The sequence below is a fragment of the Schistocerca cancellata genome, chromosome 7 (assembly GCF_023864275.1).
Source record: "Schistocerca cancellata isolate TAMUIC-IGC-003103 chromosome 7, iqSchCanc2.1, whole genome shotgun sequence".
Lineage (NCBI taxonomy): Eukaryota > Metazoa > Arthropoda > Insecta > Orthoptera > Acrididae > Schistocerca > Schistocerca cancellata.
Genome location: NC_064632.1, coordinates 273,547,614 through 273,566,483, shown reverse-complemented (window position 1 = coordinate 273,566,483; position 18,870 = coordinate 273,547,614). Strand labels below are relative to the sequence as shown.

Sequence of the window (18,870 nt, the reverse complement as noted above, 5' to 3'; positions counted from 1 at the left end):
AACGAGTAATAATCGTCACAAACATAGGTCCAGAAACCAACGGTTTCCCCGATGCGACGTGTGACGACCGAGATCATAAACACCTTATAACAGAGTCCCCGGATATCCAGACTGCAGATATGCGCTTGAGGACGCGTATGTTGCGACAGGTGTTCCACGCGGCCTCTGGTAATGTGAAGGCAGCCTTCAGCAGGTCTCGTCACCGATGTTCAAATACTCCCAGGAGCTTTCCGAACCCACTGACAGCCACCTACAACGCGTACCCAGAGTTGGACAGCGCCTTCAGCACAGCTGGAATAAACCGACACATTTAAATGTCTCCACACAAAAAATATCCAACACTTTCGACTCGGAGGATATAGGTGGCCATGCTATTGGCGTACTTCCGGAATGATAAATAAATCAAACAAAGGCAGTTTATCAGTGTGTAAATTATAACTTACTCGCTGTATTCCGAAATAAACGTAGCCTTAAGACACTGAGAGTGTTGTAACATTGCAACTTGGACGTTAACACTTCTTTGCAAAGTTGACCAATGATTCTGCTGTGATGTGCAAACATAACCTCTGAGCCTGAGATGTTATTATCACGAATAGCATCGTGCGAACAGTAGTTGTTGAGAGGAGTCGGAAGTGGTGGGACGCAGGGTGCGGTGGTGAGAAGCCGTGCGACATGACAGATCGCAGCCTCTCGTTATCGTGCTTGCAGTGCCGGAGGAGAGTTGGGTATTAGAGGATTTTTAGTAATTTGCCTTTTTGTTGCACGTAGTTGTTTCTTGCTTGCGCACGGGAGGGATTTTGTCAGATTTGTGTGTGCATACATTAAGAGTAATACTCGTACCTTTGTCGAGGCCAGAAACATGTTTATTGAGTAAAGACATTGGGGAATAGTTGAAGTCTGTGCAAATTTTATCAGTGAAATAATTTACTTTGCGAATGTAGTAAATTAAAGTCTTTATTGGTTTCTTTCGTTTTTTACACCGTTTAGGGGTAGTTGACCAAACCCCTCCTATTATTCAATTTCTATATAAATAAAAAATTGTTATGATCAGGCTTTGCACTCTGCATGGATCGCAGTATTGCTTTTGAAATATTTTTAGCATGTTGCATCTGTTAATACCGACCGAGGTGGCGCAGTGGTTAGCACACAGAACTCGCAGTCGGGAAGATGACAGCTCAAACCCGCGTCCGGCCATCCTGATTTAGGTTTTCCGTGATTTCCCTAAATCGCTTCAGGCAAATGCAGAGATGGTTCCTTTGAAAGGGCACGGCCGACTTCCTTCCCCATCGATCCCTAACCTGAAATGACCAATGACTACGCTGCTTGGTCCCCTCCCCCAAATCGACCAACCAACCAACTGAGAATCTTGGAATTTTAATGTCATGTCAAAGCGATTTATCCGCAAGGCTTGCTTCTCACAGTGTTCACTTACACTTCCTCCTTCTGACCACTGAGCTAAACTATGAGCGCAACACCGAACAGATACCGCTTATTATGCAGATGCGGCATTGAAGTCACTCTGATATAACAGGTAGAAAATTAAAGTACAGTAACGCGAAGCTCCCCATAAACCGAATTCGCTGTCAGACCACTGCACCACCTCAGTTACTACCTCACTTGTTCGACCGTCAAACATCACATAGGCTGAACTACAGTATATGCAACATATACATTGCAGAGCGAAAGAAGCTGGTATGGGCATGCGAATTCAAATACACAGATATGTAAAAAGGCAGAATACGACGCTGCGGTCGGCAATGCCTATATAAGACAACAAGCGTCTGGCGCAGTTGACAGATCGGTTACTGCTGCTACAATGGCAGGTTATCAAGATTTAAGTGAGTTCGAACGTGGTCTTGTATTCAGCGCACGAGCGATGGGATACAGCATCTCCGAGATAGCGACGAAGTGAGGATTTTCCCGTACGACCTATTCACGAGTGTGCTGTGAATATCAGGAATCCAGTAAAATATCAAATCTCCGAGATCGCTGCGACCGAAAAAAGATCCTGCAAGAACGGAGATTGAAGAGAATCATTCAACGTGACAGAACTGCAACCGTTTCGCAAATTGCTGCAAATTTCAGTGATGGGCCATCAAGAAGTGTTAGCGTGCGAAACATTCAACGAAACATCATCGATATAGGTTTTCGGAGCAGAAGGCCTACTCGTGTACCCTTGATGACTGCACGAAACAAAGCTTTAAGTCTCGTCTGGGCCCGTCAGCATCGAAATTGGCCGATTGATGACTGGAAATACTTAGCCTCGTCGGAGAAGTCTCGTTTCAAATTGTATCGAGCGGATGGACGTGTACGAGTATGGAGACAGTCTCATGAATCCATGGATCCTGCATGTCAGCAGGGGACTGTTCATGCAGGTGAAGGCTCTGTAATGGTGTGCGGCGTGTGCAGTTGGAGTGATATGAGACCCATGATACGACTAGGTACGGCTCCGACAGGTGATACGTACAGAAGCATCCAGTCTGATCACCTGCATCCATTGCTTGGGCAATTCCAGCAGGACAATGCGTCACGCCACACGTTCAGAATTGCTACAGAGTGGCTCCAGGAACACTCGTCAGGGGTTAAACACTTCCGCTGCCCACTGAACTCCCCAGACACGAACATTATTGAGCATATGTGGGATAACTTGCAAAGTACTGTCCAGAAGAGATCTCAACCCCTTCGTACTCCTACGGGTTTAAGGACAGCCCTGCAGCATTCATGATGTCAGTTTCCTCCAGCACTACTTCACACTCCATGCAACTCTGCGTGTTCGCGGGAGCCCTACACGATATTAAGCAGGTGAACCAAATTTTGTTGTTCTTGAGTTTATACGCAACATGTAAAACGGATAAACAGTTTTGAAATTGATATCTGCATACAGTCTCTGCGAATTAGAATCGGAAGATAACAGAAATCAAAGGAATAATTAAGTACCACTGGAAAGACTGGAAGACAGAGAACCAGCACGGGCGGAGAGGGCGGGTGTCGCAGCACGTCAGTGTTCGCTCTGAACAGGAAGCATTCGTGCAGGGGCGGGACGCAGCGCTCAGGTGTTGTACGGAGCGACAACATCGGCCTTTCAATTATTCAGCCGCAGATGAAAATATTTGATGCCAACGACAGGTGGCGTGCGCACGAGGTATTCTGACGTCGCTCAGTGAAACCCCGAACTTATTATCACGTTCTCCGAAAAAACACCCACACGCGCCCGTAGCTCCTCGCGCTTCGGAATCGACACGAATTCAAACAGTGGTGATAGGGGCGTCTGTCATCTCATTTGACGTGCGAGTACGCTGCCGAAATATTTTCCCACTCATGTCACTCATTTCAGAAATACATTTGATGATGACGTACATCGGAATTTGCAGCCATCACATTTTCCGCGCGTGATGCTAGTCTGATGAAAGAAAATGCAGATCGAGCACGCTTTATAATTACTTTATGAGCCAGTGCCCTTCACTGCTTCTGTTGGTTACAAATTGGCGTATTGTACGTACCACGTACTACACGAAGACAAAAAGTGTTTCCATTACGAACAACGACACGTAAATTTTTGCCGGCTCTTCCTACGAAATTTACTTAGGGAAAACGGGTAAGTGGTAGACTGATAAAAAAAATGGTCCAAATGGCTCTGAGCACTATGGGACTTAACTTCTGAGGTCATCAGTCCCCTAGAACTTAGAATTACTTAAACCTAACTAACCTAAGGACATCACACATATCCATGCCTGAGGCAGGATTCGAACCTGCGACGGCAGTGGGCGTGTGGTTCCAGACTTTAGCAGACTAATCATTCGATAGTTTGCTTATTCATTCCCTCCTACTTTCTTTTACTGCGCGATGGTACTACTTTTCTGGAAATCTTACATTAATTCGTATTTCTGGGGATCTTACGTTAAGTCATTAGTTACAGAGATTTTTTTTCGGTTCTTCAAACACCATTCTGCGCCATTACCTCCCACAGGTCCACAATACAGACGCCTGCTACTTTCCTTGATATGAGGTAATTCACTGCTCTTTCAAACACTAACTACGTGAAGGGATTTTATATATCTTTTATATCACCTTCCCTTTTCTATCCCGATTTGTAACGGTTTCTCACCCTCACATAACCATCAGATGTCTTGTTGGTATATACGTGCTCATTTTCTGCATTTTACAGAGGTTTCCGATAGTCACCTCGTATACCATCAGTTTTTATGCTAGGGTTCTTGCACTTTATCCGTCTAACACCGGGTCGACTTTTTCAACAATAATTTTTACGTGAACTAGACCTGTTGTTGTTGTTGTGGTCTTCAGTCCTGAGACTGGTTTGATGCATCTCTCCATGCTACTCTATCCTGTGCAACCTTCTTCGTCTCCCAGTACCTACTGTAAGTAGGCTGTTTATGTTTTCTTATTGGCAACGTTACGTAGTGCTCTGTATGAAAATCACTGGTTGTGCTGTGTGCTGTCTGTGGCTAGTTTGCATTGTTGTCTGCCATTGTAGTGTTGGGAAGCTGGATGTGAACAGCGCGTAGCGTTGCGCAGTTGGAGGTGAGCCGCCAGCAGTGGTGGATGTGAGGAGAGAGATGGCGGAGTTTTGAAATTTGCAATACTGGATATCATGAACTGCTATATACATTATGGCTTTTGAACACTATTGAGGTAAATACATTGTTTGTTCTCTATTAAAGTCTTTCATTAGCTAATTATGCCTATCAGTAGTTAGTGCCTTCCGTAGTTTGAATCTTTTATTTAGCTGGCAGTAGTGGCGCTCGCTGTATTGCAGTAGTTCGAGTAATGAAGATTTTTGTGAGGTAAGTGATTTGTGAAACGTATAGGTTAATGTTAGTCAGGGCCATTCTTTTGTAGGGATTTTTGAAAGTCAGATTGCGTTGCGCTAAAAATATTGTGTGTCACTTTAGTGAATGTTTGAGTACGTTCAGTTTTGCTCAGCTGTTTGAAAAGCAAATAGTGTAAGAGGTTTATCAGCACAGTAATTCAGAAATTTTTCAAAGCGGACGTTTCATATGGCGACCCACAATCTATACCAGGACTACAGAGGTCTGCTCTGTGATGACCTACCTACCAATATTCTTCAAAACTTCGAATGACTCTGCTGTGGGTTTAATCTGTTGTGGCCCATTACCTGTCTGCATGTCGAGAGTCAGCACTGTCTTTCTGTTGGAAGGACAACACTACTTCTTTAAGACTGCATGGAAATCCACTACTTCCGTGTGCATTTTCTTTTGTTGTTCAGACTTTGAGAAAAAAACTGCAATTTTACTGTGATGAATGATCAGGACTGTCTTTATGGACTGTGAATTTTAGCTTTTGACCAACATTGTATCAATAAGTGTGTGCATTTGATATCTTTGTTATTGTAATTATGAAACATTTTATCAAATCATTATTGGCCACTGTCCAAAACAATTTGTAAAATTTTTTGTGGGGAGCATGGGGGCTATGTAAGTAGGCTGTTTATGTTTTCTTATTGGCAACGTTACGTAGCGCTCTGTATGAAAATCACTGGCTGTGCTGTGTGCAGTCTGTGGCTAGTTTGCATTGTTGTCTGCCATTGTAGTGTTGGGAAGCTGGATGTGAACAGCGCGTAGCGTTGCGCAGTTGGAGGTGAGCCGCCAGCAGTGGTGGATGTGAGGAGAGAGATGGCGGAGTTTTGAAATTTGCAATACTGGATATCATGAACTGCTATATACATTATGACTTTTGAACACTATTGAGGTAAATACATTGTTTGTTCTCTATTAAAGTCTTTCATTAGCTAATTATGCCTATCAGTAGTTAGTGCCTTCCGTAGTTTGAATCTTTTATTTAGCTGGCAGTAGTGGCGCTCACTGTATTGCAGTAGTTCGAGTAATGAAGATTTTTGTGAGGTAAGTGATTTGTGAAACGTATAGGTTAATGTTAGTCAGGGCCATTCTTTTGTAGGGATTTTTGAAAGTCAGATTGCGTTGCGCTAAAAATATTGTGTGCCACTTTAGTGAATGTTTGAGTACGTTCAGTTTTGCTCAGCTGTTTGAAAAGCAAATAGTGTAAGACGTTTATCGGCACAGTAATTCAGAAATTTTTCAAAGCGGACGTTTCATATGGCGACCCACAATCTTTTTCGAAGGGGACGTTTCACTACTGCAACCTACATCCTTCTGAATCAGCTTAGTGTATTCATTTCCTGGTCTCCCTCTATGATTTTTACACTCCATTCTGCCCTCCAATACTAAATTGGTGATCCCTTGATGCCTTAGAACATGTCCTACCAACCGATCCCTTCTTCTACTCAAGTTGTGCCACAAACTCCTCTTCTCCCCAATTCTATTCAATACATACTCACTTGTTATGTGATCTACCCATCCAATCTTCAGCATTCTTCTGTAGCACCGCATTTCGAAAGCTTCTATTCTCTTCTAGTCCAAACTATTTGTCGTCCATGTTTCACTTCCATACATGGCTGCACTCCATACAAATACTTTTAGAAACTACTTCCTGACGCCTAAGTCTGTACACGATGTGAACAAATTTCTATTCTTCAGAAACGCTTTCCTTGCCATTGCCAGTCTACATTTTACTGTATATCCTCTCTACTTCGACCATCATCAGTTATTTTGCTGCCCAAATAGCAGAACTCCTTTACTACTTTAAGTGTCTCATTTCCTAATCTAATTCCCTCACCATCACCCGACTTAATTCGACTACATTCCATTATCCTCGTTTTGCTTTTGTGATGTTCATCTTATATCCTCCTTTCAAGACACTGCCCATTCCGTTCAACTGCTCTTCCAAGTCCTTTGCTGTCTCTGACAGAATTGAAGTGTCGTTAGCGAACTAGACCTATAATGATTAATTTGTGCTAATACCAAGAAAATAAATCAGTTTATCAAATATATTGTAAAAGTGCAAATGATTTGCAGTTGCCGGCCGCGGTGGTCTAGCGGTTCTGGCGCTGCAGTCCGGAACCACGGGACTGCTACGTTCGCAGGTTCGAATCCTGCCTCGGGCATGGGTGTGTGTGATGTCCTTAGGTTAGTTAGGTTTAAGTAGTTCTAAGTTCTAGGGGACTTATGACCTAAGATGTTGAGTCCCATAGTGCTCAGAGCCATTTGAACCATTTGATTTGCAGTTCACCGAAAATACATACAACAATATAGTCTCAAGACACTTACGTGCCTTATTTGTGTCACTACGGTAAGATGATGTCGGCAACGAGGATATGGAAAAAAACGTTTAAATGTGTGTGAAATCTTATGGGAGTTAACTGCTAAGGTCATCAGTCCGTAAGCTTACACACTAGTTAACCTAAATTATCCTAAGGACAAACACACACACCCATGCCCGAGGGAGGACTCGAACCTCCGCCGGGACCAGCCTCACAGTCCATGACTGTAGCGCCCTAGACCGCTCGGCTACTCCCGCGTGGCGATATGGAAACACAGCTCACAAGAAATCGGGCATTATATTTAGGAAAGAAAGCTTAGTAATTATTGTATAGTTTTATGGGCAACGTGATCAATAGTGTCTAAAATAAATGACTGTAACCAAACAAATATTAAAGCCTGTAAGTTGGGATTTTTTTCCTTTGGCCTCAACACGAGAATTGTCGTACAAGTTTTTCCAGAACCATCAGCCAAATAGACAATACGAAAATTTTGAATTCGTGCCTTGAAAGCTGTAGAATACAGCTTTCAGAGTATTCTTGAATTTATTCTGAATTTGAAATTTCATTGCGATGGAAAGCTACTTTCTACAAATCAGTACGGATTTAGAAAGTCTCGCTCATGCGAAACTCAACGTGCACTTTTCTCGCATGATATTTTCTGCTAACCATGGATGAAGAGCATAAGGCAGATTGCTTAATCGTAGATTATTGGAGAGCGTGTCACACTGTGCCACACTGCAGACTGTTAACGAAGCTACGAGCGTACGGAGTACGTTCCCAGATATCTACATCTATATCTACAAAGATACTGCGTAAGCCGCCGTACGGTGCGTTACCTGTACCACTACTTGTCATTTCCTTTTCTGTTCCTCTCGCAAACAGAGCGAGTTAAAAACGGCTGTCTGTATGTCTCCGTAAGAGCCCTAATTCGTCGTATCTTATCTTCGTGGTCCATACGCGCGATGTATGTTGGTGGCAGTAGAACCGTTCGGCAATCAGCTTCAGATGCCGGTTCTCTAAATTTTCTAAATAGTATTTCTCGAAAGGAACATCGCCTTCCCTCCAAGGATTCTAATTTGAGTTCCCGAATCATATCCGTAACACTTACGTATTGTACGAACCTACCGGTAACAAATCTAGCTGCGCGCCTCTGAATTGCTTCGATGTCTTCGTTCAATCCGAAGTGGTACGGATCCCAAAGACTCGAGCAGTACGCAAGAATGGTTCGCGCCATCGTCCTATATGCGGTCTCCTTTCGAGGTGAACCACTCTTTCCTTAAATTGTCCCAATAAACCGAAGTCGACCAGTCGCCTTCCCTACCACAGTTCTCACATGCTCGTTCCACCTCATATAACTTTGCAACGTTATGGCCAGTTATTTAAACGACTAGACTGTATCAAGCAGGACACTAGCAACAATGTATCCGAACATTACAGGTTTCATCTTTCTACTCATCCGCTTTAACGTACATTCTTCCACATTTAGGGTAAGTTGCCATTCGTCATACCAACTGGAAATTTTGTCTAAGTTGTCTTGTGTCTTCCTACTCAACTTCGACATCCTACCGTACACCACGGTATAATCAGCAAACAACCGCAGATTGCTGCCTACCCTGTCAGCCAAATTATTTATGTATACAGAGAAGAACAGCGGTCCTGTCACACTTCCCTGGGATTCTCCTGACGATACCCTTGTCTCTGATCCAAACTCGGACCTTTGAGAACACACTGGATTGTATTACTTAACAACTCTTCGAGCCACTCACATATCTGTGAACCTATTCTGTATGCTCGTACCTTCGTTGACAGCCTGCAATGGGGAACCGAGTCATACTCTCTTCGGAAATCTAGAAATTTGGAATGTTACCCTTCATCCGTAGTTCTCAGTATATCATGTGAGAAAAGTGCAAGCTGTGTTTCGCACGACCGATACTCTAAGTTGGCGGCTCGAAGACTTCTTAAGTAATATATGAAGATGGCATCTGTTCTTTCAGACATGTCCGAAACAACAGATACCATCGGTGACCATGCAGCTCTCTTAGAATGAAATGATAGTTAAATCAAGACCCTAATCTGTCGACAGGCGTTGATATACATCAACGGGGACAGTTGAGAATGTGTGCACTGATCGGGACTCGAACCAGGGACCTCCTGCTTAGATGGCAGATGCTCTTTCCATCTGAGCCAGCGAGGGCACAGAAGATAGTGCGACTGCAGGGATTTATCCCTTGCATGCTCCCCGTGAGGCTCACACTACATGTCCACACACTACATTCGTAGTGCCCCTGCCCATTACACTCATTATTCCCGGCAGACAATCTTACTGAGTCCCGTAAGAGTTCGGGTAATGCGTGTGCCTCCAGCACAGAAGAAGATGATCAATGGTCGCTTAGCTTCTTAACTACGTGAAGATGGTATCTGTTCTTTCGGACATGTCTGAAAGAACAAATACCTTCTTCATATAGTTAAGGCTAACTGGCCATTGACCTTCTTCCTTTTTGCTGGAAGCACACGCATTGGCCGAACTCTAAAGGGCCTCGGTAAGATTGTCTGCCGCGAGTAATGAGTGTAATGGGCAGGGGCACTACGAGTGTAGTGTGTGGACATTGAGTTGGGAATGTGGGTCTCACGGGGAGCGTGCAAGGGATAAATCCCTGCAGTCGCACTATCCTCCGTGCCTTCACTGGCTCAGATGGATAGAGCGTCTGCCATGTAAGCAGGAGATCCCGGATTCGAGTCCCGGTCGTGGCACACATTTTCAACTGTCCCCGTTGATGTATATCAACGCCTGTCGACAACTTAAGGTCTTTACTTAATTATCATTTCTTAAGTAATAGAACCCAGTTTGTAGTCCTCGACGGCGAGTGTTCATCACAGATGAGGGTATCATCAGAAGCGCCCAAGGTAAGTGTTATAGGACCGCTATATACACAAAATGGGTGTGCAGTAATCTGTTGCTGTTTGCTGATAACGCTGTGGTGCAGGGGAAGAAGTTGAATGACTGTAGGAGAATACAAGAAGACTTAGACAAAAATTTTAGTTGTTGTGATGAATGGCAGCTTGATCTAAATGTAGGAAAATGTAAGTTAATGGAAATGAGTTGGAAAAAAATCCACTTGAATTGGTGTGCAGAATAAGTAGTGTGCATGTCGATTAAATACTTAGGCGTAGCACTGCGGAGCGATATGAAATGGAGGTAGCAATTAGAAACAGTAGTAGGGAAGGTGAATGGTCGGCTTGGGTTTATTGGGAGAATTTTAAGATTGCATGGTTCATCTGTAAAGGAAACTGCGTGTAGATCACTAGTGCGTCCCGTTCTTGAGTACTGCTCGAGTGTTTCGGGACCCTCGAGATCGGATTAAAGGGAGACATCGAGGCCGTTCTGAGTCGAGCTGGTACATCTGTTAACGGTAGGTTCAATCGATTGGCCAGTATTACGGAGATGCTTCATGAACTCAGATGAGAATGACTTTATGGTAGATGACATCCTTTCCGCGAAACAGTACTGAGCATATCTAGTGGGGTCGCGGCGGAGGTTCGAGTCCTCCCTCGGGCATGGGTGTGTGTGTTTGTTCTTAGGATAATTTAGGTTAAGTAGTGTGTAAGCTTAGGGACTGATGACATTAGCAGTTAAGTCCCATAAGATTTCACACACAAAAAAATAAATAAAAATAAAAATATCTAGTGGACCGACATTTCAGGTTGACCGTAGAACCATTCTACTGCCGCCAACGTACATTTCGGGTAAGGACTACAAAGGTAAGTGATATTAGGGCTCGTACGTAGGCATTTAGACAGTCGTTTTACACTCGCTCTGTTTGCGAGTGGGACGGGAACGGTAATGTCTAGAAGTGGTACAAGTTACCCTCCACCATGCACCATTTGCTGGCTTTTGGAGTGTGTATGTAGATAAAGATGTAGAATGCCAAGAGTCTGACGTTGTTTGACTTTTCCTTGTATCTGATCAGTTGCAACAGCGCCTTCTGACATGAGACAGACTTCCAAAACACTATCACTGCTGGATCAGCACAGTGTAACGTCTACCTCCCAAGTTCAGAATTACGACATAAAATATAAAAACTTGACGTTGTTATACTAAGTCTCACCTGACGCCATGAGCTGCATAAAGTGGCACATGGTCTTGATGGACGTCTGCGTTGGATAATGGGCAAACAGCTCAGGCAAGAGAGTCTGCAAGAGAGAAATCGTTGTTAAGCAAAGACAAATTTTGTTGGCAGGGAATAAAGCTTTGATCATTGTAGTTTTTGTTGTGCTGTGCGAGGATGGTTCATCATTTGAAGTAACAAGAGGTCTCACGCGTATAAAAACACCCGTGAAAATTAAATTCCATGTCTAGATAGAGGAGATGATCAAAGCTTTCAAATGCTGCCGGTAGATGAAGGTAGCTGGGCTGTTGCCCTCCAAAGTACAGTTTCAAGGTGGAGGGGTTGACTGATACGGGTAGTGGCCGATTAAAGTGTAAAGTGTAATAATATTTTTGCTTTCAAAGAAAACGTTCCAGGTGTAGCTCATCACCACCTAGTTAAAGCCTACGGAGCGAGTATAAGGCCACAAAGAAAGGTGTGGTTTTGTGGGAGGAATTTTATAGAGGCTGAATAGACGTGCAAGAGATCAAACGTCACCGCGGCCAAGCGTCTCCAACTGTATGGCGGAAGCACAATAGTCCAATTTAAACACTCGACTGGCCAGTCGGCTGGTTTTTTTTTTCAATTTATTTTTTATTTTTCGTTCAGTCGTTTTTTTTTCAGTTGAAAGAGACAGCTTGATGAAACTAGTCTTTGCGGCCATGATCAGGTATAAGCATATTTTTCACCTACTCTCAGGGAGCGAATGGTTTTGGTTTCACTCAGTGTGAGACAAACGGCTGACACAAGTTTCTGACTGCTATGTCAGAAGCTGTATGAAAGCTTTCACTCAGTTTCCGGATAGGAGCGTTTCCTTTTAGATACTTCTTCAGCTTTTTCGGTTGCACGTGACCCATGACAAGGGATGCCAACATTTTAAAGACATGTATCATACCTTATTTCAAAGAGAGTTAAATGAGAAGTACATGTCTAAAAATGAACTATTTTCAGAATTTGTGTATTACTTATCGAAATAGGAATTTTTCGCACTTCTGGCCTTAAGTATTAATATTTGATTAGTTTTCAACAGTTTAATAACTGGCATTACCTTACAAATTTATGTTTAAAGGAACAGTGAGGACTTGATGTTAGATGTTCAGCTTCAAGAATCAGACCGCTAAACAGGTAGAACTGGAACTATCTCAACATGACAAGGAAAATTTGAAAGTTCGTTGTAATCTTCGCTCCTTTCAAATCTTCATAAAAGACTTTGCTTATTAATTTCTGAAGCCCTGTTCCTTTCCTCTTGTCGGTTTCGCACCCTTTACCCATAATTATTTTTCGCTGAATACTGGCATGATGTGAACAGCAAGCTTAGAGGATACATTTTTTCTTAACTGGGGAATTAATCACGTGCTTTTCAAACATATCCAGTTGCTTGTCTTAAGCTTATTTTCACGAAACATGCTTGTGACATTTGTCAGTTTTCTTTGAACCTTTTACCAGCGTAGTATTCGTCGAGACAATTGCTGGAAAAACGCCTAAAAGCCACACTCAGACTGGCCGACAGACAGACTACAGACTAGTTCGCTATAAAATGATGAATAATTCAGCCAATGTGCAAAACTACAACGGACTGTACGGATCTCTTTTGATTTGGTTGCTCCAGCAGTTTTACTCGAAAGAAATGAATGAGTTACTAAATGAATGAATGAATGAATGAATGAATGAATGAATAATAGTCCAACCGATAAGTAAAACTATTAGGTTTAACTGGAAAGAAATGAATGAATAAATGAATAATAGTCCAAGCGATATGTAAAAGTATTACCGACTGAGTTGATTGTTTCATTTGATTATTCCAGTCAGTAAACGTAAGTCGGGTCGAAGGGTTATCTCAGCGCAGTCGTAGCATTCGTGTGTGGCAGACAGCACATGAACTCAACATCACTGGCAGGGCAGTCGATATGTTGCATAACACGTCGTACTACCGGAGGAATTCATGCGGCAACTCTCACCTGTCAGATGAGAGTGAAACAAAGTGAATAGTGTTGTCTCGCCAGCACTTCATGCTGTATTAGGCGGAGCGCAAGTCCATTCGTGTTCCGAATCGTCACAGGGGACGAAACGTAGGAGCATATTGTAGCAACTAAGACAAATAAAATGTCAGTGTCATGGACACACCCCTCTTTTCCCCTGACAAGATTCAAAACTACGGTATCGGCAAATAAAGGTATGGTCATAGTTACTTAGGACACGCAGGTTGTGCCACTGGCTTATATCCTCACCCATGGTGTAATGGGACATCCTCCTCTAGCACTACTTTGCCTCAACAGTGGTTGTGGATACCAGTATTATTTTTAGTATTTTGGACAGGTCAATATTATCTCAGTTGCTTCTCTGAAAACTTTCATATAATTTTATACACAGTATATTATATTTCAAGCTAAAATTTATGAAAAGGAAGTACATTATAAAATATTTTAGTTTCGATGTTATAATAGATAAACACTGGTTCTGAATGTACAGTTAAAATTATTTTTTTTAGAAACATTTGAAATTACGAATTATTTGCACATTCCAATATTTCTGTTATTAATCATCCTGTATTGTTTACTACGTTTAATTCTATATTAATTTATGAAATAATAATATAAATTAATAATGTAACGAAAACTAGTAGGAATTCATTTATTAAGAAAAATTGTAAACCCTTTGAAATGTTGTTATTTCCGCAGAGTGTGAAAGTCATAAGATTGTCTCTGATGTGATGGGACGTATTTTTATGTAATAGATGTGAACAATGTAATTTCGGCTTCGTTAATGTGAAAAATCAAAATACTATATTACATACCAAATGCAAGAAAATCAGTGGAAAATTTATTTACGCAAAAAAATTCTGCAGCAACACTCTTCCGATTTATTTAGTTCAAACCAACAGTGACGACCTGATGTTAGATTTTCAGCTTCAAGAATCAGACCGCTAGACAGGAAGAACTGGAGCTATCTCAACATGACAAGCTAAGTAAATTTGAAAGATTATTGTAATCTTCGCTCCTTTCAAATCTTCATAAAAGACTTTGCTTATTAATTACTTGGACTGGATATTGTTTAATGTTGACAATAGATGGAAGGAGGGAGGGGGCGGAGGGGAATTACAATGCGAACACAATGCATATTGCCCCGCTGGAACAGTTGAAGACGGTGATTCGGAGGAAATGACTGAGATTACGTTCGACAGATGTCGCATTGCTGCACGAAAACACCCGACCACAGGTGGCTACGGTGAAGGGTGATTTTGTTCAGATTTTCTGATGGAATGCATTGGAACGTCGTTCAAACGGACCGGATCCCGAGCGAAGCGATTTGCCATCTCTTCGGGCTACTGGAGAACCACGCAAGCGGTCGTCACTTCAGAACCCATGTAGACTTTAGCAGGCCGTTGCTCAGTGACTCCTACACATGGACCCTGATTTATTTCAAGCTGCTTACAGTAGTTTTCCGACGAAACAAGTGCTTGAACAACCATGGTGACTATCTGGCAAACTAATATATGCCAGTAGCTTAGTGACTCTGTGTGCCTCTAGAATAAATCTTGTGTCTCAGTGGATCATCCTTAAATGTAAGCTTCAGGTTGGCACACAAACATACACTAGGACTGTAGATAAAATGTCGATAACGATTTATATTAGTAGCTTCCCTTCCACGATATATCGATATCGAAATGGCAATATCGATGGGCGATATTCTTATATTATATTTTTTGGCAATTTTCGATAAATATTTGAATGTGATCTTTTGATGTTGTAGTAGAACTTAAATTTACTTTCACTGTGTGAAGGTGTCTTACTTCTTTATGAACTTTCATCAATTCCAGACGTTCTCTTTATTTGTGTGAAACAAGTTAGTATAGATGGGACAAAGAGGAATTCCGATTGCACTGAGGGGTGGCGACGTGACTGGAATCACAAGACTTCCGATCTGAAGAAATAGCACACCAGTTGCGATAAAAGAAAAAAATTCTGACGCTACTAGTGCTATTTCATCACACCGGCATTTTTCAAAAACAGCTGCTGGAAACTATGAACAAAAATCTAAATGACAAGATTAGTCTTTGCGGTGCGCGGAGGCGTGTGAGGGAAATTCTGACGTAATCGGCGCTCGGCGCTACTAACGCAAACTGCAACGTTTAACTTCAGCACGCAATTTTGACACTACAACTGCTAGGTCGCAGGCGTTTGCAGAAATGAAAAAAACGAGGAAGTCGACATGAAGTGTTCTGGACAAATCCGATTTACGACGAAACCGAATGACTGACCTATCGGACATCGTTTATTGTGCCACTTACATGCAGTTACCATTGTTAGCAAAGTGGTTATCGCCGAGAGTGAGCGTACATGGTTTTCCTTTCAATTCTTGCTCTAAGGGGGATAAGCAGGCTGCTAGTTTGTTGATGTACAGAATATCAAATTATAAATCAATACTTAAATATACAGCTCTAAAACCGGCAGTATATTTACAGTGTGTAATCTTGTGTAATACGTCTCTCTCCGCCATGTGTAACTTTATATTGTGTTCTTTGACGATAGAGTCAGATCTATTTCGCAATGATGCCAGTGACTGCAGTTGTAGTACTGGAAAAGGCTAAACTCTTTGAAGGAAGGGTGATGAGTGGTGAAGGAGAGTGAAATACATAACGTGTAATATGCACATTTGAACCATGAGCTGTTTTTATTGTAAACCCAAATATCTACCGCTTTCGGTCTCGGACTATCTTTACGGATGAGAGTTAAAATGTTTTAAGCAAAATATTGTATTAGTCATTACTTAAAAAATGTAGTGCTTGCCATGAATGTAAACGTGTGACACAGTACTATAAAAGCAAACATACGAATACTAAATGTGTATTGTGCAGTACTGAAGAGAATATCAGGACTGTGAAATAGATAACAATGATGACTCTTTATAGTGTGGGGGAAACATGCATTGGAAATTGGATTGTCTGGGTAGAGAGCGGATGAGAACCTGTCAGCAGGGCGAGCTCGATAGTCACAGAGTAAAATAAAAGTTGTATTTCACGTCTCAGAAGGTGTGATGATATACTTCCAGTTTTTAACCAGGCAGAGGCAAATGAGTTATCTGACCTGCAATATAGCTAAAACACAATAGAGCAAAACTAGGCAGAAGCTGGATGGGTTAATGGAAAGAGTGCTGGATTGAGCTGCGTCTTAAAAAACGCCGTACTCTTGGACTTTGGTCCAGCGATTCAGCACTCATGGAGCAGCGCGTGTACCTGACTAGAATACGTGAAGACAGAACGTCACGAATTAAGTGGAAATGCGGAAAATATACAGGGTGAGTCACCTAACATTACCGCTGGATATATTTCGTAAACCACATCAAATACTGACGAATCGATTCCACAGACCGAACGTGAGGAGACGGGCTAGTGTAATTGGTTAATACAAACCATAAAAAAATGCACGGAAGTATGTTTTTTAACACAAATCTACGTTTTTTAAATAGAACCCCGTTAGTTTTGTTAGCGCATCTGAACATATAAACAAATACGTAATCAGTGCCGTTTGTTGCATTGCAAAATGTTAATTACATCCGGAGATATTGTAACCTAAAGTTGACGCTTGAGTACCACTCCTCCGCTGTTCGATCGTGTGTATCGGAGAGCACCGAATTACGTAGGGATCCAAAGGGAACGGTGATGGACCTTAGGTACAGAAGAGACTGGAACAGCACATTACGTCCACATGCTAACACCTTTTTATTGGTCTTTTTCGCTGACGCACATGTACATTACCATGAGGGGTGAGGTACACGTACACACGTGGTTTCCGTTTGCAATTACGGAGTGGAATAGAGTGTGTCCCGACATGTCAGGCCAATAGATGTTCAATGTGGTGGCCATAATTTGCTGCACACAATTGCAATCTCTGGCGTAATGGATGTCGTACACGCCGCAGTACATCTGGTGTAATGTCGCCGCAGGCTGCCACAATACGTTGTTTCATATCCTCTGGGGTTGTAGGCACATCACGGTACACACTCTCCTTTAACGTACCCCACAGAAAGAAGTCCAGAGGTGTAAGATCAGGAGAACGGGCTGGCCAATTTATGCGTCCTCCACGTCCTGTGAAACGTCCGTCGAACATCCTGTCAAGGGTCAGCCAAGTGTTAATTGCGGAATGTGTAGGTGCACCATCATGCTGATACTACATACGTCGACGCGTTTCCAGTGGGACATTTTCGAGCAACGTTGCCAGATCATTCTGTAGAAACGCGATGTAGGTTGCAGATGTTTGGGCCCCTGCAATGAAGTGAGGGCCAATGAGGTGGTCGCCAATGATTCTGCACCATACATTTACAGTCCACGGTTGCTGTCGCTCTACCTGTCTGAGTCAGCGAGGATTGTCCACGGACCAGTAATGCATGTTCCTTAGATTCACTGCCCCGTGGTTTGCGAAACCCGCTTCATCGGTAAACAGGTAGAACTGCAACGCATTCTCTGTTAATGCCAATTGACAGAATTGCACTCGATGATTAAAGTCATCACCATGTAATCGCTGATGTAGCGACACATGAAACGGGTGAAAGCGGTGACGATGCAGTATGCGCATGACACTACTTTGACTCAGTCCACCGGCTCTCGCAATGTCCCGTGTACTCATGTGTGGGTTCATGGCAACAGCAGCTAACACACCAACTGCACCCGCTTCTCCTGTGACGGGCCTGTTACGGACCCGTTTGCGTGCTACGACCATACCTGTTGCATACAGTTGGCGGTAGATGATTTGCAATGTGCGGCACGTTGGATGCTCCCTGTCCGGGTACCGTTCTGCATACACCCTGCAGGCTTCAGCTGCATTTCGTCGACTCTCGCCATAGATGAGTATCATCTCCACCTTTTCAGAGTTAGAATACACCATGGTCACAGTTCCTAGAACACTACACTATCACAGACGTCTGGTAACACGGTGTACTACAGTTGGTCTGCGTGCGGAGACGAACGCAGAATAACAATAGCAGCAAGCGCTACATGCGGACACTGCGACAGCTAGACCAAACCACAACAGTGCACTACAGCCACACTCGTAGCACGGTCGTCATCGTAAACATGTCCCTGCAGATGCTGCTCGCCGACCGTGGCCCGTGTTTGTTACAACACGCAACTGAACGTCGGAGGTTTCAAGCGTCAACTTTAGGTTACAATATCTCCGGATGTAATTAACATTTTACAATGCAACAAACGGCACTGATTACGTATTTGTTTATATGTTCAGATGTGCTAACAAAACTAACGTGGTTCCATTTAAAAAAAAACGTAGGTTTGTGTTAAAAAACAAACTTCCGTGCATTTTTGTATGGTTTGTATTAAACAATTACACTAGCCCCTCTCCTCACGTTCGGTCTGTGGAATCGCTTCGTCAGTATTTGATGTGGTTTACGAAATATATCCAGCGGTAACGTTAGGTGACTCACCCTGTATAAGATTATTATTAACTTCTAGTGATCCATGTTGAGACGGAGAGCTGGAATTGTAAAGCAGTAGTCAACGGGCGGAAAGTATTCATATCACGTACGGTCATGGGTTGAAAGAAATGCAGATTGTATGGG

At 42.8% G+C, this 18,870-nt stretch overlaps 1 protein-coding gene across 1 annotated transcript in view; it reads right to left on the bottom strand.

Moving 5' to 3' along the window:
- LOC126092730 (lipase 3-like) overlaps nt 1-18,870 on the bottom strand; it is a 326,223-nt gene that overhangs the window by 20,453 nt on the left and 286,900 nt on the right. Inside the window, exon 6 of the mRNA XM_049908455.1 lies at nt 11,263-11,347. Within this exon, the coding sequence (XP_049764412.1) occupies nt 11,263-11,347 (85 nt within the window). The remainder of the gene's footprint in view (nt 1-11,262; nt 11,348-18,870) is intronic.